At 41.6% G+C, this 24,931-nt stretch overlaps 1 protein-coding gene across 4 annotated transcripts in view; it reads right to left on the bottom strand.

The window, feature by feature from the left end:
• KYNU (kynureninase) overlaps nt 1-24,931 on the bottom strand; it is a 59,921-nt gene that overhangs the window by 15,641 nt on the left and 19,349 nt on the right. For all 4 annotated transcript variants that reach the window (XM_027793871.2, XM_027793873.2, XM_027793874.2 and 1 more), the window contains exons 5-10: nt 20,905-20,966; nt 19,424-19,495; nt 17,940-18,014; nt 16,448-16,594; nt 9,962-10,060; nt 9,109-9,182 (exon numbers count right to left, since the gene is read on the bottom strand). In XM_027793871.2, the coding sequence (XP_027649672.1) occupies nt 9,109-9,182; nt 9,962-10,060; nt 16,448-16,594; nt 17,940-18,014; nt 19,424-19,495; nt 20,905-20,966 (529 nt within the window). The remainder of the gene's footprint in view (nt 1-9,108; nt 9,183-9,961; nt 10,061-16,447; nt 16,595-17,939; nt 18,015-19,423; nt 19,496-20,904; nt 20,967-24,931) is intronic.

Below are 24,931 nucleotides of genomic sequence, written 5' to 3'. Positions count from 1 at the left end.
ACATGGAAGAAATGTGACTTAGGGACTTTACAGGGCTGTAGTTCCCCTGATTTTCAGTAGCGCAAACTACCAGTATTTTGGGCCCCAAAATGGGTTTGACAAGAGGTCAAGTGTTTGACATGAGGTCCAAGACTGGTTTCAGGAGCCCCCAAGCTCTTCTCAGTGCAGAAGCAGGTGAGAAGCCAGCAGATAAGGACACTTACATGGACTTATTCTCACATCACAAACTAACTGTATCTGCAACACTGACCACCAAAACACCACACTGACCAAACCACTCCTCACTTGCTTACAATGCGTTGCTAGAAAGACAAGTCAGAAAACTGTCATTGAAAACAGAGGGATGCTGAAAAACTAGATTAGGTTAAAAAATTAATAAGTTTTTGCTCAGTGAACTTTACACAACTAAAGAAATTAATAATAATTCCTCACTTTGAGGTGCTGTTTCTCCTGCCATGGGGCAGAAAGAACCTACAAGCCTCTCAAAACAGTTGCACCAGTGTGATTAGGTCCCTGATTTGACGCCATGCCAGCTGAGAAACTGGAAGGAAGGAGAAGAGAGAAGGATACAGTCCCCCTCCCAGCATCTCACTGGAAACTGCTCTTCAGACATCCGAGGGAGCACTATGCTGCTGTAACTGCCCTATAGTTTCCACACAGTAGAAGGCAGCAAGAAGCAACCGCCAGCAAGGACTGCCAACAGCTCCAATGACAAATAAGGAGTAGTGACTGTGATAGCAAGAATTTACTGTCAGCAACAAACAGCTGTGAAAATAAATATTTCACAAGTGGGATGTGAGAGGAAGGGTGGCTTAAAGGAAGGGAAGAAGCACCATACGTCATGAAGGAGATCTCTGACAAGCACCTGACTCAAAGATGTGTGGAGATGGGCAAGAAGTAAAGGACAGCGGGCTGTGGGCTCACTTGGCTGGACTTACCAAGAAAGGAGCAGGTGTGGGGGCAAAAGAAATGATCTAGCTTGCCCACAACAATGGTGAAGATAAAATATGTTTGACTAAGGGAGCCCAAGGAAAAAGAAAAATATGAATATGTATGTCACAGCACTCTCAAAACTATCAAGCTGCAACAAGGTCTTTCACAACCTCATACCAGCATACTCTTCATGCAGTCCCTCCGCTGCCTTCTCCTCATCCCGCCTCATGCAGGGCATGTGTTCTCTCTTCTCTTGCTTCTTCCTCTCTCCTCTTCTTCCTGCTCCTTACTCATCTTTCTTTCTCGGCTGCTCTTTCTTCCTTGGCTGCCCAGCCCCTTACAAGAACCAGCCCCAGCTGCACCTGATCTACATCAGCCAACCCGCCGCCCCTGAAGCCAGCCCACAGCTGTGTATTATCAATGCTAATTAACCCAGCTTCATCCCTCTATAGATGTATGCCCTGGTGAGACTATCCTCTCCTGGCTGAGTGCTGGAGGGATGAAGGTTCAGCCAGGAGAAAGAGCGGGTATGAGGACCAGAAACCCCACAAAGAAGTGGAAAGAAATTAGCACACATGGAAAACCAAGCAAAAAAAAAAAAAAAAAAAAGAAAGAAAAAAAAAAGAAAACCCCCACACAGTCCCCCCAGTGAGCACACACACACAGAGAATACCATCTTGGCAAGAAATAAAGAGGCTGAATTATTTCCTTAACCTGGGCAAAGATCTTCCAATTACTGTTAAAAATGCTTATGGTTTGAATCAGGTGCCAGCTGTGATATGAATCACAATGTGAGCCGCACGCCTGAGCTCAGAGCTGCAGCTAAAGCCAGAGAGGTATTCAGCCAGGACAGGAACACGAGTAGCTCTGGGAGACATGCAGAGCAGGAGACCCCATCTGAACCGGTAACTGACGATTACAGGAATATACTCCAGGGGGCATAAATGGAACAAAAAAACCAAACAAACAAAAAAAAATGTAACTGTATTAATGACACAAAAGCATAATGGCTGTTGCTGTTACTTTCAGCTTAGAGCAATTTCAAGGCATACCATGATCTTGAAGCACATTCGGGAAGGAAAAATTAAACAATTCCCCACTGTGGGCTAATGAACTAATACAAAAGCATGAGCCAATCTCATTTTTAAATGACATATGTAGTCTACAGCTTTAATTGAGAATCTTAGGAGGAAAGCTTCATAGAAAGTACCAAAAGTGGGAATCTGAAGTAGAAAAAGTGAAATATGATAAAATAGTGGAAGTAAGTCAACATCTAGTAGGAAATCCCAAATGCAAAATTGCATTAGTTCCAGCACATTTCCGCATAGAGGTAAGCGAGCTCTTAGTAGAAATAGCAGAAGATTTTCTTGATGTGTTTTGTTGAAAAATAAACTTTTTATTCCCTAAGAGACAGAGGTTCCGTGAGGTGGATACAGAAACATACAGATTAAGAGATAAGCATAAGAGGGGATATGTTTCTCTCTTTGTGACTTATTACAAAGGCAGGCAAAGAATGTTGTCTGTTTAGTTAGAGGTGTGTGACACCACAGTGAGTGCTGCATCTCTGGATGCTCATTCAACAGGAAGAAAACTAACTCACCGCCTTCTCTTCTTGGGAGAAATCAAGACACAGCAAAGTGCTTTCAAAACTACCTGTCTCAAAGTGGAGAACTGAGGCACAAAGAGCAGGCAGCTAACAATATACATCCTTTGAAACAGGGAAGGAAAAATAAAAAATCACAGCAGCCATACAGACTCGGAGGAGAGCTCTAGGATCTCTTCCTTGCTAGTTAGCAGGGATGCAAGAGTTGCCCCCAGGCTACACTCACCTTTCCATCAGGCTTAGCCTGTTGGGTTCCTTTCATGTGTTCAAGCAGTCGTATCTTACACCATGTGATGAGAAAAGCTAGAGGCAGCAGGTGGAAAACAGCATCCACCAGGAATGCGGCCACCTCCCTCTCATTTCCCAGGCTGAGAGAGCGAAAGGGCCATGGCAGAGCAGACTGAGTGGTGTATGTCCCATCAGTGTGGTCCAGAAGGAGAGATACCTGAGAAACTTGGATCTGCTCAGATCTAATATGTAAAGTCACCAGTTTAGCAAGTGATTACTGAAGAATGAATACCATTAAAGACCTATTGCAAGACTTTGACCAGCCTCAGCCTTAAAATAGTGATGATTTTTTTAAAAGGCTGTGACAAGCATCATGCTGTAAATGTTATTTCTTCATATTGTTGGTGGAGTCCTGGACAAAAGAAAGAGCACGTTGCTGGGCAAAGATTTAAATACACATAAAATCCTCAAATCTGCCCCCAGGATACCTGCAGCCCAACGCACCTATGCTATAAATACTATTTTGGAGAAGATATGAGCCATAGAAGCTAAGGACTTTTGTTATCTTGCTTATCTCTAGTTACCCCAACATTCTGATGCCTTGATAGCAGGCATGAAAGGCAGGAATCAGTCCCAGCACTGTGCTTTTCAAAAATGCTACTTTATATTTTTCAGAAATTTCACAGAGGCCATGTCTCTGCATTTCTACATGCTCCATTTTAAGGTCTGAGTTTTCCAAACTAAAAGTACCCGAGTAGCATGAGAAGAGCACGTTACTTCCACACTTGCTCCAGCTGCCCTATAGGTGATGCAGACCTGACGTACAGCACATTTACTCCTACACAGTCCTGTGAATTCACAAGGAGGCATACCGCCCCTCTCTCAAACACCTTCAAACCTAGCCAGGAAAAAGCTGACAAAACAGAGGGGAAGACTGTCAGGGAGGAAAGAATGAGAAGATTATTTATAATGAGAAAAGCAGCAAGATTTGTTGAAGGTACAGCTTAATAACAAGGGAGGATGTGAAGGAAGATGGAGAGAAAATGCTTGACAGAGAACAAGGAGACAATCATGGGAGTCAAATGAAAGGATGTACAGAGCTGAAGAAATGAGAATGGGAATAGATGATGTGAGCGCACATTAACCTCTCTCATTTTGTCTCCCAGAGACTCACTCCAAAGTTTAAAAATGCTGTTGGATATTTGCCATTCAGTTGGTGAGCCTGAGAACACACCCCTGCAGGCCCATCATGGGTCTAGATTGGCCTAATAAATCACTTGTCCCAAGACAATGCAATTAAGCCTAATTAGCTGATGCCTTTATTCCTAAAGAGTCTCTTCCCAAGGGAGGTTTTAACTTTTGGTTTCTAAATTAGCTCAAGGATCTAAATTGCTCTCATCTCCTTGGCAAAGAAACAGTTTGTTCCTCCGGTAGTGCAGGATACTTTCTGCACTTGAGGGACAAGTGGTGTGATCCACAGCTAGTTTATCCATACATCAGTCCAGAATTTTTGTCTGCTAGGACCAGTTACAGACCCTTCTGGAAACAGCAGCATGCACCATCAGTGACCACAGCATCCAGCACAGCTGCTGGAAACCTCTACATTGCTTCTCCAGGTCCTCTCCTTGGCCGGCTCAGGGTGCTCTGTGCTGCTAAAGCTTTCCGTAGTGCTGAGTTATGCAGAGCTGATAGACTCCAAAGGCCAGTGAGAGCTGGACCATCTTAGCTTTTTATTCCTAGGAGCATTTTAATCAAGAGTAGCTTTAGTTCTTTCCAATACAGTAGGTATAAAACAGCCTTCCCGATCCTTTATGACTGTCCTTCACTCCCAACTCACGTTGTTCCAAAGCTACATTATTTTCAGCCACTTCACAGAAGCTTTGGCTGTTTAGCTTGGGGACTGTGTGGCTCTAATTCTAAAAAAAAGAATAACGTGGTATATTCTCAGAGATCAAGAAAATAACTAAAGAAACACTCAGCTGGAGCTACCAGGCCTGGAAGGGGTTGAGCAGCCTCTTGCAGAACATGTACTGGGCAGAGAGGGTCTGCACTGGAGACCCAGAGAGACCCAGAGCACCTGGGAAAACTGGGAATGGGGCTAGAATAGTATGGGCTTGTTTGTCTCATGCCAGGGTAGAAGTTCACTTACCAAAAAGCTGTGTAGGTCTCCGTGAAGAAGTAGCGTGAAGCCATTTGTGCTCTGGCATTTTCATTGGAAACGACACCAAAAAGGAAAGTGATCCAAGAGAAAGGGATCTCACCTCTGTCTGCACAGAAACCATCTGAAGATATCTTGTGTTTCTCAAAGCTAGTATGAAATAGTTACTTTTTTGTTTCTTGTTCTTTGATACTTTTTTTTTTAATCTTATAGTAAAAGCCAACACGCTCTTTGGGCATCAGCTGCTTCCTGCACACACAGCATTTCTTCACATCACACAAACTTTTTATTTTTAAACTCTACCTGCTGCTAGTGTATGCTAAAGTTAAGTCTTGATAATTCCTTTCATTTTAAACGCCAGACTGTGTACAATTTTCATTTAATCCTCTACCAAGGCTTATCTATTATTCTCCTGGCTGCTTTACATACATTTATTTCCCTTTCATCTTTTTAAATTGTGCCTTACTTTTTCTTACAGGGATTTGACTAGGACTTTTTTCTTCCTCTATCTCAGGACTCTGGGAGTTTGTCCCCTCCCATCCCTTATGCCAGCTGACAGCAGAGCTCAACTCACTGCACATTTACAGCTGCAAATACCCTGCTGCAAATACTCAACTTCTCCTGTATCTTCTGCTCCAGGTGCTCACAAACATTCACCTTTCATTACAGCTGACTTGCTTGGCACATTTTAGTTACCCTGCTTTTTGCAAATGGAGAAATTGAGAAACAGGGGGAGAAGGAGAAAGAAAGGGCTGGAGGGAGAAACTTTTCTGGAGCCTGAAAAGCTAGTCAAGCAAAATGTCATATTAGTAGGTCACCTTAGTGCTCTCAGTGTCTTGGAAAGCCCCCCTCCGCCTCATAACCACACTTATGTAGAAACCTGGTGGCACAGAATGAGCCCTGCACTGACCAAACAGTTTCAGCAATAATTCATAGCTCTGCTCTGTCCGAGTCTTTTTTTTTTTTTATTTGAAACCTTCCCATGAAGAAATCACTCTAGCACAATTAGCCAAGAATATATTGCATTGTGATATATAGAGCAGGTATTAAAAAAGCTATTTGAGTGTTAAAAGAGACTTCAAAGGAGGTGAGATCATGAGAGAATAGGGATATATTGTACCCATATATGTCAGATTGATTCAGTTTTACTGCTCTAGGAAGAAAGATAGGAGACCAGCAAAGGACTACCCAACTTACTCGGGTACAGGTGTTAATTAGGATGGTTACAACATGTAACTTTGAGACCCATGGCCCTTGCAGTGAATTAGAGAACCATCCCTAGCTAAGCTGGGGAGTGCAGGATGGTGTTTGCAGCAACACAAACCCAGAATGGGATATCCGAGCCTGTACTGTGCTGAGCCTCTAAAGGCCAGCCAACAGACCTAAGGATGAAACCTTGTTCTTCCCGAGTTAGTGAATAACAACTTTTAAAAGTCTTGCGGGAAGCTTGCACATCCATAAAGAAGAGGAGTGGGATTAGTGTTGCCTTTTGTCTGCTGGGCTGTGCCAAGGGATCACTGACTAACGCTGGTTCTGGTTTGCAGTTAGGCTGCCACAGCTGCGGGCTGCAGATCCCAAGCAGAAAGCAGCTTTGGCATGGCCCCAGGTACTGGTGGTAAGGCTATTAAACAAATTAATAACTCTTTCTCAGGTTGCATTTTTAAAGGAAGAAGCAGCAGCCCATCAGCGGTTTGATGTTCATGGAGCAGGCCCTGGGTAGAGCAGCACCGCAGGGAGCAGCTGGAGTGGACCCAGGTTTTGAAACTGGGCATAGCTACAATGAGCGCGGCTGCTTGCACGCACTGCTCTTATTAGCAAGCCTCTGGGGATGGAAAAAAGCACACTCATGAAACTAAGGCAAGTTAAAACAGAATACCTCAATGGATTTGGCCATGGGCGGTAGCTGGGCTTGGGGTTTAAAATTAAAGTTTTGCATTGAGCTGTTTAATTTTCAGTAAGTGCCCACGTCCTTTGTGCCCCAGCCTCAGTCAGTAACAGGCAAAGGCACTTGGCAAACATTCTGGGTCTGCCTCTCTGAATTATGGTCAGAACATATTTCGATATAAAAATAACTACTTTGTCAATAGCTTGCGGAAAATATGAAGGATGAGACAAATCAAAGGAATCTATATAGGCGGGTAAAGTGACACACATAATATTGGTCACAAGCTAAAAAAAAAAAAAAAAAAAAAGTATTGCAGACAGTTTAAGCGACAAAAGGATACCAGCAGGGTTGGAATTTAATCACCCGCTTAGGTGTGGGCTGGGATGCAAAGAAACAAGTGTTTGGTGCTCCTGGTTTTGAATGAAGTTGTCTGGCCACTGGGTGTCATCCTTGATTCAGATGACAGCCAAAGACTTCCCAGCTACAACATAAAACCTGCAACTTCCAGAGCAGTTAAATTCCACTCTATTTGATTGTACAACATACAGCAAATTGCTCTGCATTTAAATCAGCTATAAAATTGAATACTTTGACATGGACAAATTCTCCTTTGTCTCACAGTCTTATTTGGAGACCTGAAATGGCTGGTTGATGCGGAATAGGAAGAAAAGTAATGCAACTGGGGCATATTAACTACAAACCATTTGATGAGTGCCTATCAAATCTCAGGAAATATGAAATAACTACGATTAAGTAATACAAAAGGTCTATGCAGGAAGTTTGGAATCATATCCTTAATTGGGCCCCAAGCTGAAAAAGTTTATATCATATAGATAATTGTATTTAAGGCATCCACTATCCAGATTCAGAGCACAAGGTAATGACTACTTAAGAAGCAGCTGGTTCAGGAAAAACTAATTTAAGCTGTTACCTCCAATACCAAGCTAGTACCCTTACAGAAGGTTCAAAATTTCATCAAGGAGGAAAAAAAAAATCGAAGTCCTTAAGATTTTATTCATTCTTCCTATTGCTATTCTGTGGTTTCTAGCTGACCCACATTTTTTTCACTGGTCTTCAACATCTTTGTGGTTCCTCACAACCAGGATCCAGAGGTGTGGCCATGGGAGCAACACCTGCACCTGGCTAACAGGGAAGAAAAAAACCCAAAAAAACCCCAAAAACTTCCCAGAAGAAATATTAGGATAGTTGGAATATTTTGCCAGCGTTCACATGTGAAGATCAAATCAGCCCACAACTGGTCATATGTCACCCTAATGAGTTTTCTGTTATGGGTGACTGAGAAGAACTTATCAGCATTATTTTGTTATCTCCTGGGAGTCTAGACAGTCTGAAACCAGCACATAGTGCAGTGAAGCTGCTTATTATAATATTATTTCTCTCTGAAACCTGATTTAGTTTGTCTTCTTCAAGCTAAAATAAAAGTGCCAGCAATTTCTCCAAGCATTTTAGCCAGAAAGAAATCTAGAAATCCTTACATTTGTCATTGCATTAGAAGTATTAATCCTACTGTTCTTAATATATATACATAGAGTACACTTGTATAACATTTTACATAACAGGTTTGTTGGTTTGTGGTGTTTGTTTGTGGTTATTTTTAATGCAGCTAACCTCAGTTGGTAGCACAGCTTTTCATGGATTATACAGTCTTTGAGAACCCAGATCTCCATGTAATACTTCCTAGCTTTACCAGTGGATATAATTTTAATGAAAACATACCAGTATTAAAGACCTATTAGACACAGAGTTGAAATTGTCTTTGATTTAGTTCACCAGCCAAAGACTTCAATGATTTAAAAACATCCATTTTTAAAGGAAGATGTTAAATATTCTCTTTACATTAAACACTCTCATAGGCATGATTTAAGTTACTTGGTTTTAATATTATAAGCATTCTCTTTTATGATTATATTTAGTTTAGAACTGATAGCAGACTTTAAGGAGGAAACACATTTAAGATGTGAGCATGTACATTAACAATTTCAAAATTTACTAAAATTAACATAAAAGAACTCATCTGAGGTAACAAAGCCAGATAACCAATTTATCTAAACTTGTACTACCCTTTTCATTGGTGCAGTAAGTCAGTAATAGTTATCAGCCCAATGAGGGGTTTTTGAAGCAGGGAATTTCTTCTGCATCTATACATACATAGGTACACATATCTATAGTCTATGACCAGGAATCCATACATTTCTCACTTCCAGATCTCAGCTCAAAGGGAAGATATTTTCCCATTTAAACCTCACAGCATCTTTTATTTGGGTATTGAAATATACTTACGTAGGTTTAATAGTCTGGGAATGCTTCTCATGAATGTAGGCACCAGCAAGGCCTCCTGCTCCAGAATTTAAATACTGCAAAGAGTAAATCAACATGTACACGTCGTGCTCATTATCTGCAAAGTATAGCTCCCCTCCTCTCACCCCACTCTATAAAACAGACCAGCATTAACATTTCTAGTGGTTTCTGACTAGAGATCTTAGAATTTGTCTCAAAGTGCTGATGTATGTAAAAGCAGATATATTTCTTCAGATTAGTTCTAAAAATACCTTTCTCACCTTACAGACGATATTTGAAGACTAACAGACAAAAGGCTAGAAAATTGAAGTATGGCTGAAAACAGCCCCATATCATAACACACACAGCAAAGTCTTCAAACAATTCATCTGACTACAGCTATCGATTCTTCATCTCAAGCAAAGTCAAAGGAATTAAAGATACCTTGTTCTATGATTTGGAATTATTTACGTTTAGGTAACAATATTCTCTTATTTAGGGAACACTTAAGAAAATCCTATAGCCACAAGCCCTTCTTGGTATGGGAAATAAGAGAAGAGCCTCTGATACTGTGACCACAGAGCAGAGCGTGCTTCAGAGCAGGTGTTTAACTGCCACTAGCATCCGTCTCACATCCGCAAGACCTTACAGGTCAGTGCCGCTATTATCTTTTGGAACCTCTGGTAACAAAGCCACCACCAAAGTCAGCGTCCATCTCCTTGTTGTGGCTGGTTCAAAGATTCAGCCATGTCTTGACTGACAGTTCAGGTGCAGTTCTTATTCACCTGACCTGTTTGCTGACCCATCGTATAAGCAACATTATGGAAAATAGTCTCAAACAATGAATTTATCGTACCTTGTAGGAACACCAGCACGCAAAATCTACTCCCCAGTCATGCAAATGAAGCTCTACGTTCCCAACAGCGTGAGCCAGGTCAAATCCAACAAAGCAACCCTGCAGGAAAGAGGTAATTAATATACCACTTATCAAGATAATAATCTCTATAAAATTATTTTGAAAAAGCATCTTTAGAGCTTTACTCGCTTTCTCTATAAGCATGCTATCAAGTCCCATCTGTTTTGAGCTATTACGAGAAACACATTTTCTATGCCACAGATACATGTAAAAATCATGAATTATTTTGTGGGCTTGTCTTCAAGGACGTTTGGATATGGTTTGGATTCCTAAGGTTTTTTCCCATGCAGTAAAGTCAAATCACTTTAAAGAAGTATTCAGAGCAAATGCATAATTTAAAACTTGTATGGCATGACAAGCTCTAGGCACAGACAAAATAGTAAAGTACATAATGATGCCAGCTACTCATGAACAATTGTATTCCACTATATTCTTCTACTTAAGGTCTCCCTGATATTTAAACTGTGAGGATCCTGCTCTCTGGGAATCCAAAGGGTGAGAGAGCACCCGATGCAACACATTGATCTCTAAGGACTTGGGGACTTGTCCTTGAAAAGTTACAAAAGCGTTCTGTCATTGCTCTGTGAAAAGCGTTGCATTTGTCAGAGCCACAATTTGCAAAGGGCACTGAGGTGGTGCTGCTGGTAGGAAAAAAATTGCAGCACCACAGGTGTGCAGATCAAAAAGCAGCAGTTTTACACACAGGATAACCACTGGATGGCAGCCTTTTTAAACGAAAAGGTTCTTCCAAGCTTTGCTGTTTATTTAAGCGCAGAGAAATAAAAACTGCCTTTTGCGCCCGGACTACAAATTAAACGCTATTTTGCATTTTCCTTTTAAAACACAAGCAGCCTGCTTGCAAGCAGCATGGTAGGAATGAGAGCAAGAGCACAGGCTTCAGAAAAATCAGCGTCCAATAATAAAACGAATGGGGGTGTTAAAGAATCTCTTGCTGTTTCTTACACGAAGGGAGCCTGAGCTAAATTATTTAAACAGTAGCTTGGTATATTTAATCTTTTGTATAAACCAGATAACAGTTTGAGTGAAGCAGCATTTTAAGATTATGTGACACGCTAATTCTAACAGAGGTGTTAAAGAAGTTATCAGCTTGGGGAGTTGCTCAAAAAGAATGGGAAGAAAACTCACTACCATAGTATTTGCATGATCTAAACATTGGGGCCAAAGTTCAGTAACAGCCTAGCCTTCACACCCTCCATGGCTTCTTTTCACAGGGGCACACAGAAGCGAGCTAAGACAAATCTGAAATGATAAAGCAAGTAGGGAGAGGTCGGAGCACACTGCATGCCCAGCACACTGCATGCCCATGGGAATGCTTTCATTCACAGATAAAATGGCCTTGGTTCAGAGAAATAAGCTACAGCAAGCTAGAGCCAATCTGCCAGTGAATGAGGTCTCCGTCGGATTTTAAGGCATTAACTTCAAAACTTCAGTTGACTGGATTTAAACCTTTACAGGTATCCCATCGTACATACATCCCACAATATTTTTGAAGAACAACTATGACATGCATTGGTTGCAATGGAAACCAGGAGTGATACGATACGCTGACAGTCTTGCAGAATGAATGTGTCTGGCAGTACGTTAACAAGATTAAAACAAATAAACCAAAACATGGTAGGTGCATATATTAAAAAAAAAAACAAAAAAAACCCAAAAACCAACAACAACAAAAAACAAACATGTTTTCAAGCAAAAGATGAAAAATTAGGAAAATACAGTAGATGGGAGGTAGGAGAAGAGTCTTTAGGACACCAGCAGGTTGTATGCCCTTGCTGTCGTGGTAGTATGATGAGAGTCCACAGCCATACCTACGTAACGTCAACACACACAGACTTTCCTGGGCACTGATGCCGGCCAGAACAGCCCAGTTTGCACTCGCACCATGAGCTTGTAGCCCTCAGACAGGGTGCCCCCTGACCTTCCACCCATGGGTCATCTTCCTGAACTGCTTTAACTGCTCCCCAAAGCTTTGAAATTGGTTGGTAAATCCTACTGGGAACTATTAAACTTACTAAGGCAGCATAGCCTGAAAATCCGGGTTCAGTGCTGGCAGGTTTACTGCGTCGTCTCGGAAACACCCACTTGTACTATTTTGTTCAAGTTATCCGCAAGATGGGTCGTGCTGGTTTGCTTTCCCTGGGGAGGTGTCTGGCACTTGAGTCACACAAACAGCAAATGTTTAGCCACACAGATTGCAGGGAAAAAGTAAAACAAACTGAAACAGCTCTCCCTGCACAAGCCACGCAGAACAAAGACTGCGTGGGAATGTCGCTTCCCCAGACTACGGGGAAAACGACTCTCCATCTGCTCTGGGCGAAGAAGAGGACGTGTGCTCTCCCCTGCCTCTTCCGTTTTATTCTAACATCTAAAAGTCATTTCTGCAAACTGTCTGGGTAGCTGCTGATAACCAGCAGGTAACAACTCAGCATGGACAGTGACATTTGGAGAGAAGGAGAGAAATGACAGCTTCACACCAGCAAAGCTGGGACATTTCGAAAGAGAGGCAGGAAAAGAAATTAAGATGAAGGATCTTGAAGCTCTTCCTACTGGGACTCAAGAGATTAAAACACTTTACATACAGCATAGAGTCAGTGGAAAGTACAATATAACTTATGAAATGAAAATTGTAGTTGAAAGGTAGAGTCTCCTAAAAGTCAGCCATTTCTTTGCTTGTAGAAGAATAAAATGACTCAGCCCCCTCCATCCTCCAGAGCAAGCTCAAAAGTATGAAACAAGGAAAACTATTACATCCTCTTCAGCCTGCTGATGAGCTTCTTGCATAATACGTAGTAATTTTGATTTATCTGAGAGACCTAAGATGGAAAAATAGCCTGAGGTAATTTTTCAAGCTTAATTTAGTTCATTTAATATTTAATGACTTAATGAAGCTGTCTATGTGCAGAGCTTTCGCTCTGGGAGAAATCTTAACATACGTAGAGAACTTAGGAAATTGGCTTAAAAAATGTAAAAGGAAATCAGTAACTTAATTCATAAATGATTGACCTCAAGAATCCTAGGACATTTTCCAGACCTCCTGAGCTCACAGCTCAAATCTCTAGCCAAGCCCTGACAGGGCACTACACTGCAGGATTTTATTTCAATGGTACATTGAAAGAATTATTAAGACCATCTGTGTAGGACACTTTTCTGGTATATTGGCTGATAAGTTATTTTTTAACTCTTCTCAAATGACATTTCCACCTTGTGTTTTCCTCTTCCGACTTTCTTGCTTGTCAGCTCTCCTCAACCAATTTTCTCTTCAGGAGCATGGGGTCATTCCACAGCCTTCATCACGAGGAAGGGGAGCCTTGCAGTTTTGCTATGAACATGACTTCTTGGGCTTATCCTCTTTTAATGTACATTTTAACAGATATCCAGCCTTTCTGTGATAACACGTCATGTATAAGACAAGCCTGGTTTCATCATGTCCAGCAGCTCTTGAGGGAAATATGGTCTTGAAGTCCTTGTACTTACTGTCCTGAAAGCTAGTCAGCCTGGGGACAGGGACTGGTTGGATGCCACCAAACAGAAATATTAAACCCATACTCATTGCATAGATGCTAACGACTCAGGGTCAGCAGCCGGGTATTTTTGTTCTCCTCTAACCCAAAAGATGCTCCTAACATCAGCTCTGACCTAGGAAAAGAGGAAAGGAGCCAATTGCTTTTGAAGATCCAACATATTGGGCTTTTTTGGTAACCAGAAGCCCTGTGACTAAAAGAAGCAGCAGGATACAGGAATATCTCTTACCAGCATTGAGACTGAAAACTTGTCATGAAACCCTGATTTCATAGCTGTTCAAGTAAATATTTGCCATGTGCAGATGTTTAAGTGCAGTGTAACAGTATGTTACATAGTGGGTTTGTATAAACATATAAACATCACTTAACCGGGGGGCAAAATCCGTAAGGAGACATTGAGCTGAGTGTATCTGACAGTAGGGAAGTACAAACAGGCTGGCTCGTGCTCTTCAAGCCTTACGGGTACTCAAGCAGTTCTTCAGGCTGAATTACTTTTTATTTTCAAATACACTAATGACATTTTAGGTCATGAATCTACCTGGATCCCAGTCCTACATGCTTTAACCACAAAGAGGCTGGCAGGCTGGGAGAGCTGGGGCTGTTCAGCCTGGAGAAGAGCAGGCTCCGGGGGGGCCTTAGAGCAGCTCCCAGCGCCTGAAGGGGCCGGCAGGAAAGCTGGGGGGGGGCTTCTTACAGGGGCACGTGTGACAGGGCACGGGGGTGGCTTTGAGCGCAGAGAGGGCAGATGCAGGTCAGAGATCAGGAAGAACCTCTCCCCGTGAGGGCGGCGAGGCGGTGGGCCAGGCTGCCCAGAGCAGCTGTGGGTGCCCCATCCCTGGCAGTGCTCCAGGCCAGGCTGGATGGGGCTGGGAGCATCCTGGGCTGGGGGGGGGTCCCTGCCCAGGGCAGGGGGTGGAACTAGATGGTCTTTAATGTCCCTTCCAACCCAAACCATATCATGACTCCATGAATCCCTGGGGGGTTTTCCCCTCTTTTGAAAAATCTCTGGAGTAAGTGATTCACTTCTACGTTATGGCATCTCTAACAGGCATGCAGGTGGAGACAGGCCTTTGACATCTCTCTGTGCCTGCTGGAGTACTGAGCTGCTGTCAGAAATTGCTCTCCTCTTTACTAACATGGTACAGTCACTGCATAAAGTGTTCAGTGTCCATGCGAAAGCACATATCCCTGAGTTAATACTATTATTTGCACTGCCTTATAGAAATTTTAAGCTCTCTCCACCAAGTCCTGGTTATCTCCTCAGACAACATAAACACGAAATCCGTTTTGACTCCATATAATAAGCTGTCAGTGACTGTTCTTCCCCAGAACACAGGTTCTCAGTCACTTTGGCGTGGTTTCTAGCTTTCAGTGAAGCTGCATCACTCCCACTCACCCAAGCCTGTGCCCCACAGTGCAGAGAGCATCTTTACAGAGGCAGTAAAGTGATAGACTTTCCCCAGGTTGGTCACATTTATGGTAGAGAAGAAACGTTTCTCTCTCAGACACGTTTCAGACACCACAGAGCAGATTTTGGGGAAGAAGCACTGTAGGCAGGTAGCCATCGACTGCTGAATGAAAGCTTTGCTGCCACCCAGAGTGGGAGCAAGTATAGAGCAGTGGGTGGCGTCGTCCTGTTAATAACCTATGTTTCCTTTCAAATATTTCAGCATAGTCTTTTAATTATTTGTGGTCAGCAAAGTGCTGGAAGACGCCATGAAGGTGTTGCTTTCAGAGCTGCACGGAGCTAAGACACAGACCCATTTCCCCACGCAGCTGACTGCCCCCATTTCTTTTTTCCGAGGTGTTTTACATCCATGTCAGAAGTCAGTCTTGTTTTGTACTGTGTTCAGGACCGATTTTGTTGCCAGGTGCTGCTGTGTGAGTACATTCCCTTTTTATATCCCATGGGACCTGCACTAGCTCTCACACCTGCTCTGCTCTCTCAGGGGAGACTTTACCATCACTTTCCAGCAGTATAAATTACTCCCTGACCTCCAGAAAAATTTCCACTGCCAAACGTACAGCAACAGATGATGTACAGCCTGTTGTGAGCCAGGAACCTCTCCAGAGAGTTGAAACATCAAATATAAATAGTTAGCTGGTTTGCCAAAACCCAGTGATATTAAATAAGTTTATCCTTGAGTGGTTTAATCTTACATGAGATAAGGTACATCCAATAAGAGACTGCCCCTACAGAAAGTCTGGTGACCTCCTGTTGCTAAGACGACTTAATTAAAAACTATTTTCTCCTGGATTCCCAAGGCAGTTGAGATGGTTAAAGAAGTTTTACAGCTATGTCCACAGAGCGCACTGTCTGCAAGCTCCAAAGGCTGTCATCACTAAAATACAGTTGTCTTGTGACGCTGATGTGCTCCACAGTGTGCCTGTCTCCAGAAAACTGATCAGCTGAGTCTGAACACCACTGGCTCCATGGGGAGTTCGCCTCCCAGCTCACTGGGGGCAAAAAGTGACACAGTGTGGCACTGGGAAAGCAGGAAAGTCATGAAAGTCTGCCCCAAAAAGCAGAAACCTAACACAAAGTCACTTTTAAAGAGATTTGGGCTGTGATTACCACCTTCTCCTCCACTGAGCCTCTTGAAATTCTATCCTTCGAGAAAAGCCCTGTAGAAGTTAATAGCCATGAACTATGTCTCCATATAGTTTAAGTCACACGTCCAGGATTCCTCTCACAGGGCTATTTCTCCACGTAGCACACAGCCCCCAAAAGGTCTGAGCACAGAGTGCTTTTGCTTTTTATCAGAGCCTCACAGATTTCCACGTGTGCTCTGTTTTGTTCCACAAAAAAGTAGGAATTAAAAATACTTCAAAAGAAAATTTATGCAAAATTGATGTGAAAAGGATGAGTCCGGAGCAATCCTACCTTTTCATGGCCAGCCTTTGTTATTCTAGGGATATCAAACAATTGCCCCGTGTAGTACTGCACCCCACTGAACAGAATGACAGCGATCGAGTCCCCTTCCTTCTCAATTACAGCAAGGATATCTTCAATTCTCAAGGTCTCCTCCCCCTAAAACAAAGTTAAAGCACACATTTTACATCAACTCTGGCAGTAATGGAACTGTCATTTCTTATTTCATAATCTATATTTTACCACGAGCCATGCTGCTTGCATAACGAGATCAAAAGCAAATCCTTAGCATGGTAATGATATACAAAGGTAGTGCTATAAAGTAGTCTATGAGTAAGTTACCTCAGTATAAAAAAAAAAAAATCATTAGCAAATGTATCTTGAATGTGTCTGTTATGAAGAGTCTATTCACTTCTTATTCTAGCATGTTCATACTCTTTAATATTTCAGACAGTTTTAATTTACAGTAAAAAAATCCCGGTGCAAACAGCATATATAATGATTTTTATGTGGCATCTGAAATTTGTGACACCCATAAGACTTGAAAGTTGCCTATCAGTTTCACTCTGTACTTCCCTGATAAACTTCATATCCCACAGGAAGCTATTATAAACCTGCCATATTTATATTTCAAAAACAGTAAGTCCCACATCATCAGAAGTACAAAAATCCCCAAAACTGGGGTCATTAAATATAGAGGAATTTCAACCAAAAGGAAAAAAAAATATCCTCATTCTTGATTCTTTATAGGAAAATTACTGCCCCATCCTCCTCCTGCCTTCCTAGCAAGGGATCATGTAAAACATACCACCACCTAGGGATCAATTAGGCAGTGAAAACCTAGAATTAAATTAGACTTGTTACTGAAAAGAGCTTGGGCAAGATTGTTGAATTGCAAGTAACTGTTATTATCTCAACAATCTTTGCAAATCTATCAAGCGCTCAGGAATGGGCTCTTTACTCACAAGATGACTCAGATTTCAGAAGCAAAAGGTCACCATCAGTTTGTAGTTAGGTGGCAAAGTTCTTAATACTGCAAAAGTGAAGCAAGACAGGCTTTCAAATCCATCTGCATCCCATAGTACTCCAAGCAGACCTTTCCCCCTGCGCTGATACAGACACAGTAGTGGTTGTGTTGTAGTGATCTTTTAGCTCAGGACATTAAAAAGACGTTGGGGTTTCTCAATGAGCTACTATACTTTGCAGTTGTCTCGGGATGCCGTCAGTTTTTACAAACAGGAAAAATAGGGAAACTAACCTTGGTTTTGTTCTTCAAGGAAAAATAACTAGCTGAATCGGGCAATTATAAAAATGGGTGCTAAAACCCCAAAATATACACAGAAACTGGCTGCACAACTCATAAATTTTCCCTAGAAGTATTTGTGGAAACAGATTGTAACTTCTGCAGGCAGACACTGGAATATTTGAGAATATATGACTGCTCTCATATGAAATATGCTTCCGCCCTTAGAGACAGCAAGCAGGACCGGTATTTCTCACCAACCTCCCGCGGCTGCACCAAAAGCATGCACTGCTCCACATCCAGCCCGTGAAGGCGAAGCTGGGACTCAACAGCGTACTAGGAGAGATTTCCATGCAGAGCACGTTAGCACAATTACAAAATAAAACCACTAAAAGAAAAATGGTCAAACACATCAGAACTTCAGAAAAGGCATGCAGATGCCTTGCCTTTCAGTAAAATTAACGCTTGAAAGCCTAATCCAACTCCACTGCAAAACGTATAGATTTCCTTTGGTTTGGAAAAGATCAGAATTTAATTCACATCATTAGCCAGCAAGGGTAAAGCCAAAGTCTAACTCCTACATATAAGTTCACAGAGCAGAACGAGGGTGGAAATGGGCTGGAAGGTGTGCTTTACCAGATGCCAGCAAGTAAAGCATCGATAACAGCCGAGGAGGAGATTGAACACCACCTCGCCAAGGGCCCTGGGCACCCACTTTGCTCAGTAGCATGTGCTGAATCACAGGCTGTCATGTATGCTCTGCTGTCAACACAGGTGGGCTTTGGCCAACACAGACATGCTGTCCCATGCTGTTCTAACCTCTTCCATTTGCAGCACAGCTGGGAGGAAATGGGAGCTCTCAATTCTCAGGCTATCTTAAAAATCCTACCCCGCTGATTTTATCAATAAATAATGATTCTGGAGATGGCATAAAAATCCTTGAATGATAGTATAAAATAGTTGAAAACTACATAACAGGAACTGAAGTGATGGCAGTTGCCCAGGTTATTACTGAAGTGCTGTAGAAATTTAAGAAGACGGAGTCCAAATGTACAAGTGGGCCTGGAACAAACATGAGATTAGTATGAACATTACTTAGAATAAAGGCAATTTGAGGTTTATACATCTTGCCGCCATCTTCATTACAAATAAACCTCTTAGGAGCTCGAGTCATTTTTATCGCACCTCAGAGATCAAATTTGTTATCAATTTCCATGAGTTTACGGCGCTGATGATAAAGTAGCAGTGGGCCACAAACCCAAAGATTAATTTGCTCTAAGCTGTGATGCACAGGCTATTGTCTTCTATTTTATAGCAGACAAATTATGTTTGAACTAGTAATCTAAAGTGCTAAGAACAAACATTTCCATCTCTGTCTGGGGATATATAAGTGTTAATGTTGTGAGTTTGTATTGATTTGGTTTCATAAAGTAAAATAGCAACAAGAATTAATAAAACATTTACAACTTCAGTTGATTTAGGCCAGCAGTTTGCTCAATGTCTTTAAAAAGACTAATAAATCAATGTACTCATTCAATCTTTTCCTCTTGTAACATTTTTTATTTGAACAAAAGGAATAAAGTTACAACCTGTAAAATATGCTGAGCTCAAAAGCTTCTGACAGATTTTTTTTATTGTAATGTTACTTGGACAAGATGAGCTAATAAATATTCAAATCAGGCTACTGATATTCTTTGGGAAAATATGATTAATAATACAAATACGGTGAAATATTAATTTCTTACATGGTCAGAGGGGAAGGCTTTGGCTTCTAGAAGAATTTTATAGCGTCTTGGAGTAGGCTTAAAGAAAGATAACTGTTAAGAAAAAAAAAAAAGTTGAAATGTATCTAAGCAGAGATGAGAGAGATGCTCCCAACATATAACTTAATAAAGACTGTTTCTCATGCAGACTACAGAGAATGCCCCAGAAATTACAAGTATTTCTTTGTCCGTATAACATTTATCGAAGTAGGAAAGCATTATAAAACTGTATTTCATATATCCATAACAAAGGCTACAAAAATCCAGCGGTGATAAGACTTGCACTTGCAGGAATCAATGGCAAAGCTTCAACTGTGGCCAGGGAAGCTGGGATTTCACCGAGCTCCATCCCGCAAGCAAAAACAGCAGCTGAACTGTTGCAAACAGTGCAAAGGAATTGGATTTCTGTTCCTGCCCTAAAACATCAGTTATCAAATCATCACCTCCTCTGAAACAAGCCTGACCAAAGGAGTAAGCTTTCTGCAAAAAACTCATCTCAGCACCTTTATGTGAACAGTCTTTCCTTCTCTGTTTCTTGCATGGAGACTAGCTGGGCTTGCCACCATGCTGAGGACTAGAAGACCTCAAAGACCTCCTGTTCATGCTAGCAGCAGTTGCACAAAGCTCAGCATGGACAGCGTACCCAAGCAGTTTGGCACAAATCTGCCAGCATTGCACCTATTCCAGGGCAGAGTAGCCAGGTAAATCAGCTTGTGCTTGGCCCCATCCTGCCCTGCTTCAGCTTTCTTACTTTAGCAAAGGCTGGAGACATGGTACAGAGGAGCAGATCTAGGTGATAAACCTTTTCGTGTGAACCACAGAAAGTGAACCTTCACGCCTTCAGTTCAACTAAATCTTTGGGAATACTAGAGAAAAAGAGACAGGCTGTATGTAGCCACAGAGACCTGCACATAAGGAAACCCCATTTATGGCCACTATGTCATAAAAATTAAAATCAGATGCTTCACCACATTTTAGGCATATGTAACATAATTCATAATTATGTGAAACAGCATGATTCAAAATGCCATCTCTTGTGTGCAACTGCATTTTAAGCATTACTGAAAATGCAGCCTTGACTTGCTCACAAGTTAAGCTCTTGTTTCTTAAACTTTGAAATTGGGTGTGAAATTCCCATTTGAGAAGCTATTTGTAAAGGTTTCTTAAATAATAAGGTCTCCTCTCTGAGGACTGGCATGCAGCACATGTGAGAACAACTCACACTTCCCCTGCAGAGTCCTTGAAAATATTTCTTTGCCCAGCTTTTCTGCTTAATATTAAGTGGAGCCAAGTCTTGCACAAGCCAAAGCATCATTCAGGATGCAGCTCCCAAGGCTTAAGAAAAGTTGGGGTATCACCCAGTGCTGCCTTTGTGATATGCTCAGAAAACGTTTTGGTTACATTCACAAAGAAAGCAAAAAAAATACTTAACACGACATCAAATATACATTGTAAATACGTACCAACTGGAGGTGCAAGTTAACAGTTAGCCCGTTCATTAAGGCTAGTTCCTGTCTTTGGGCCCCTAGAATAACAAAAGGAAAAAAAAAAAAAAACCAAAACGAGTTGGGGGTTTTCTTTGTCATTTCATAGAAATCTAGTACAGCCTTGAGAAAGCAAAAGTATGTTTTCAGTTAATGTCTCTCTAAAGGCTGGAAAGTAAACAAACGTTTGAGGTGTCATCCCAGTGAAGTAAAAAGATTTCTTGTCTGACTCACTACACCACACTGGCAGGAAAGTATTTATTTTTTCAGGTCAGCCACAGAAAACAAAAAACCCCAATGAAGTATTTCCATTTCCTGGCAAACCAATGGTAGATTTATTACCATTAATACCTCAGACAAAAATCAGGTCAGAAGACTATATGTAAAACAAGGCTTGCAGGCTTATTTTTGTCAGAAGTTTAGATGTAAAGCAAGTCCAAAAACACATTGAGGCAATTATCTATTGTAAGTGGTTGCTGTAATGTCAAGCTAGATCTCATTCCTAATAAAAATTAAAATAATTAAAAAAAAACCCACAAGAAAAACTGGCCTATGGAATATAACAAACCATTATTAATGTAGCAACTTAGCAAGAAGCCATACCCACATAGCTCCAAGGAGGCTCATAACAGATGCCTTTTGGCTATAGCTAATCATGGGCAGAGCTAATGGAGTAACAACTAATTGTTATTACAAAGCATTTAGTAACAAATTCTCAAACTCTTATCAACAACTGGTGAAAGGTTTTAGGCAGGATGAGGGACTGGCATTGGGCGGGGCACCACCGAGATAGGGAGAAAATCAATTCCTGTTTGTTTCCATTTTGCCTGATGTCTGTTGTTGAAAAGCAGCAATTCACCCTTGACATAAATCAGTGTTTTGAGAGTCTTCTTCAGCTGGAAGGTGGGCTCGTGTGCCTTGCCCTACTCATTGCCCCAGCAGCAGAGTTTGCCAAAGGTGGAAAGAGGTTTCAGACAGGGAGGGAGGGAGGCACGTGTAAGCAGGCAAGGAGGGCAACAGCCACCCTAAAGATCGATAAAGAGGAAAGAAAAGTATGATGTTGGGGTGAAAAGGGTAAGGGGAGCCACAAAAAATGGAGAAGTAGATCCTGGGTTTTTCCTGTCCCTGCCTTGGAAGGCACACAAAGACCCAACCAAGACGGGGGAATGGCAGCAAGAGTACCGAGCCACTCCGACCATATCCCCCAGAGTTTAGGTTCGTGGAGTTACTACTTTGCCAGCCCAAGAAAGTGAGATAGACATGGGCTGAACTCAATACAGGCAAATATAGCCAAGAACATTGAAACCTATGATCAAGAAGGGTTTATTCATAAATCCCTGCCAAGGAGGTCTCAGCTTGTGCCACCACAGAAAAAGCCATTCTGACCAAAGTGTTCAAGGGCCTTTACTTGCATTGCCAAAATCTGCAAGTATTGGACAGAAAGACTTGCAAATAGCTGTGACTCCAGAGACATTGTGCAGGGGACAAGCTGGGGGGGGAAAGATGTCACAAATAAGTTCCCTCCTTCAGACACCAGGAGCACCGTCAAGTTTGTGGGAAGGAATATGGGTAGACCTAGTTCTTCATAGGGAAAAATAAGCTCTTTTCCTCACTTAACTCCTCTGCTTTGCTTTCCTTTCTTCCCTCTGATAGCGTTGCATCAGCAGGCTCCATGCTGCTGGAAGAGGTCACCTTGTGGCTGTTCTATTGCAGATACACAAGACAGCTAAAGAGAGTGATTGCAGCTCAAAACAGTATTATTTGCAGTCTTAATATTTCTATGGAACTCTTGAGGCTGAAAAAAGGGATAGCATCAAGAAACGATATTGTTCTTATTTCTCCCTCTGCTCCTTCCATGAAATCTCCAGCTTTCACAGCAAATTCTGCACGAGCAATACTCTGCCTGCTGTACCGTTTCCACATAAAACAAATGGTTAATCTGTAGATCACTTTTAGCTGCATGCTAGCATCCCAAATTAAATATGACACTACATTTGTCATGTAAGTCTTGGTCTTCCATAAATTATATATTTATTAAAAGCTTTCTATTATTGAATTTCATGCCCACAAAACCAAACCTCATCCGTGTCATTGGAAAACTGTTATCCTTTATAACCTGCACTGCATTTCGGAAAACAACCTTTCTATGATCCAATTAACCTATTACAATATTCAAAGACCCAGCACACAGGAGACAAAATTATGTTTGCTTTCTTTATTTCCTAACTTTATACCGTATCTCCAAGACAGGCTAAAACCTGTATGTTCTGCTTGATAAATCTCCTCTTTAATAAAAGGAAGCAGCATTTGCAAAGTACAACTTCAGAGACAATTATGATTGCGTTAGGCAGACGCTGCCATCCTTCTCATCCCTGACTGCAGCGGGAGCCTGCTCCTCACCAGAGTAAGTAAAAAGCATGCTGTAAAATGATTGAAAAAGGCGAAGGGCCCCAATTCCGAAAACATTTTGGTTATTTCAAATAATCCTTATCACTCAAAGTCACTACAAATCTGCTCGGCATTCAGTCTTCCCTCAACAGAGACCTGCCCAAGCGCATTGTGGAGCAGCAGCCACACAGTTAATCTTGTTCCATCAGAAGGTGATCCTGCCAAGGTTGTAATGTTTTAATAAGGTCTGGTAGGAGAAGCAGAGATTACCGTCACCACGTTATGCCACTCAGCGTGAGCATAGGAAAAAAGCTGTGGCCTCCATTGACCTTGACTCTGTATTTCACAATGTATTTACTACTGTAACTTTCATTGAACAAGAAAATGTGACTGCATTTAATAAGCAAGGTGTTACAGCACTATAAACCATTAAATGGACAAAGATATTTTACAGTCTTTAGGCTGCTCCTGAATAAATCTCACCAAATAATTTTTACATACTACTGCTACTTAGAGTGAGAAATTACCATTCTTGCTTCTCCTCCATAATATGTTAAATACTGAATAATAAAAAAAAAAAGACGTAGAATTCTTTTTATGTTCTTACATTAAATTCACTAAAAAAGGAAATTCAGAATTCACTCAACTCACACGTACTCGGTATTGCACCTTGCTGGAAAACAGTACTCAATCGTAAACACCACATTGGAAGAGAGCATTTTAACACAACATTTTTCATGTGTTTATTCTCTTAGCCCTTTCACTATTACCTACAATTTTAAAAATCAGAATCTATTACGATGCATCCATCATCTGGGAAGCATTAATTCATTTGTATTCTAAAAATCAGTCACCTAGGCCTAGGTCCTGAAAAAAACTATAAGGATGTTGTATAAATAAAACCCTGCTGGCATGCAAATCTGAGGGTCACAGCTGAGCCCACACCACATTTTATACTTCAATTAAAGCCCCAAAAATTCGGGAGAACAAAATCCAAACTGATAACATTGACATGCCCTTTACTTTTGAGGAAAACAACAGGACTATGAAACACTTCTTAGTAAAGGATTTTAAAAACAGGGTGGGTGGTTTTCTTTTTTTAAGAAGTAGGTTAATGGTAGGGTGACCTCAGTCATAATTTTTATAGAAATTTTTATAGAAATATAGTCATATTTTTATAGAAAACTTGAACATATTCATTTAAAATTAACAAAATTTAATAAGCAGTGTCATGGAGTTTGGAAAATAAAATTTAAAAAAGGAGACTGACAAGCTAGCAATTAGATGAAGTTGAAGCAAAGCTCTTGTTTCCCTCTCCTTACACCCAGAATACATCTCTTAGTTAAACAAATACCATGATACACACTGAGCTGGCAGCCTCTACCAGCCAGATGGCTAAGGGAAAAAAAAGCCCCACCTGATTCCCTGCTTTCTGCTGTGACCCCTACCCTAAAGCCTCAGCCAAGCTGACCCCAGCACTGGCAGGGAGTGAGTGCCCAGACCACCACCCCCCACCCCACCCCCCAGCCTGCAGGGGTCCCGGGGACCCACGTTTTGCAAACAGAGCAGTAGCAGGCATTCACAGAAGGCGATGCAGAGAAGTGTGATAACTCACGTT

The sequence above is a fragment of the Falco peregrinus genome, chromosome 8 (genome assembly GCF_023634155.1).
Source record: "Falco peregrinus isolate bFalPer1 chromosome 8, bFalPer1.pri, whole genome shotgun sequence".
Taxonomy (NCBI): Eukaryota; Metazoa; Chordata; class Aves; order Falconiformes; family Falconidae; genus Falco; species Falco peregrinus.
Note: the sequence above shows the minus strand (reverse complement) of the source record. Positions and strands in the feature narration are given on the sequence as shown.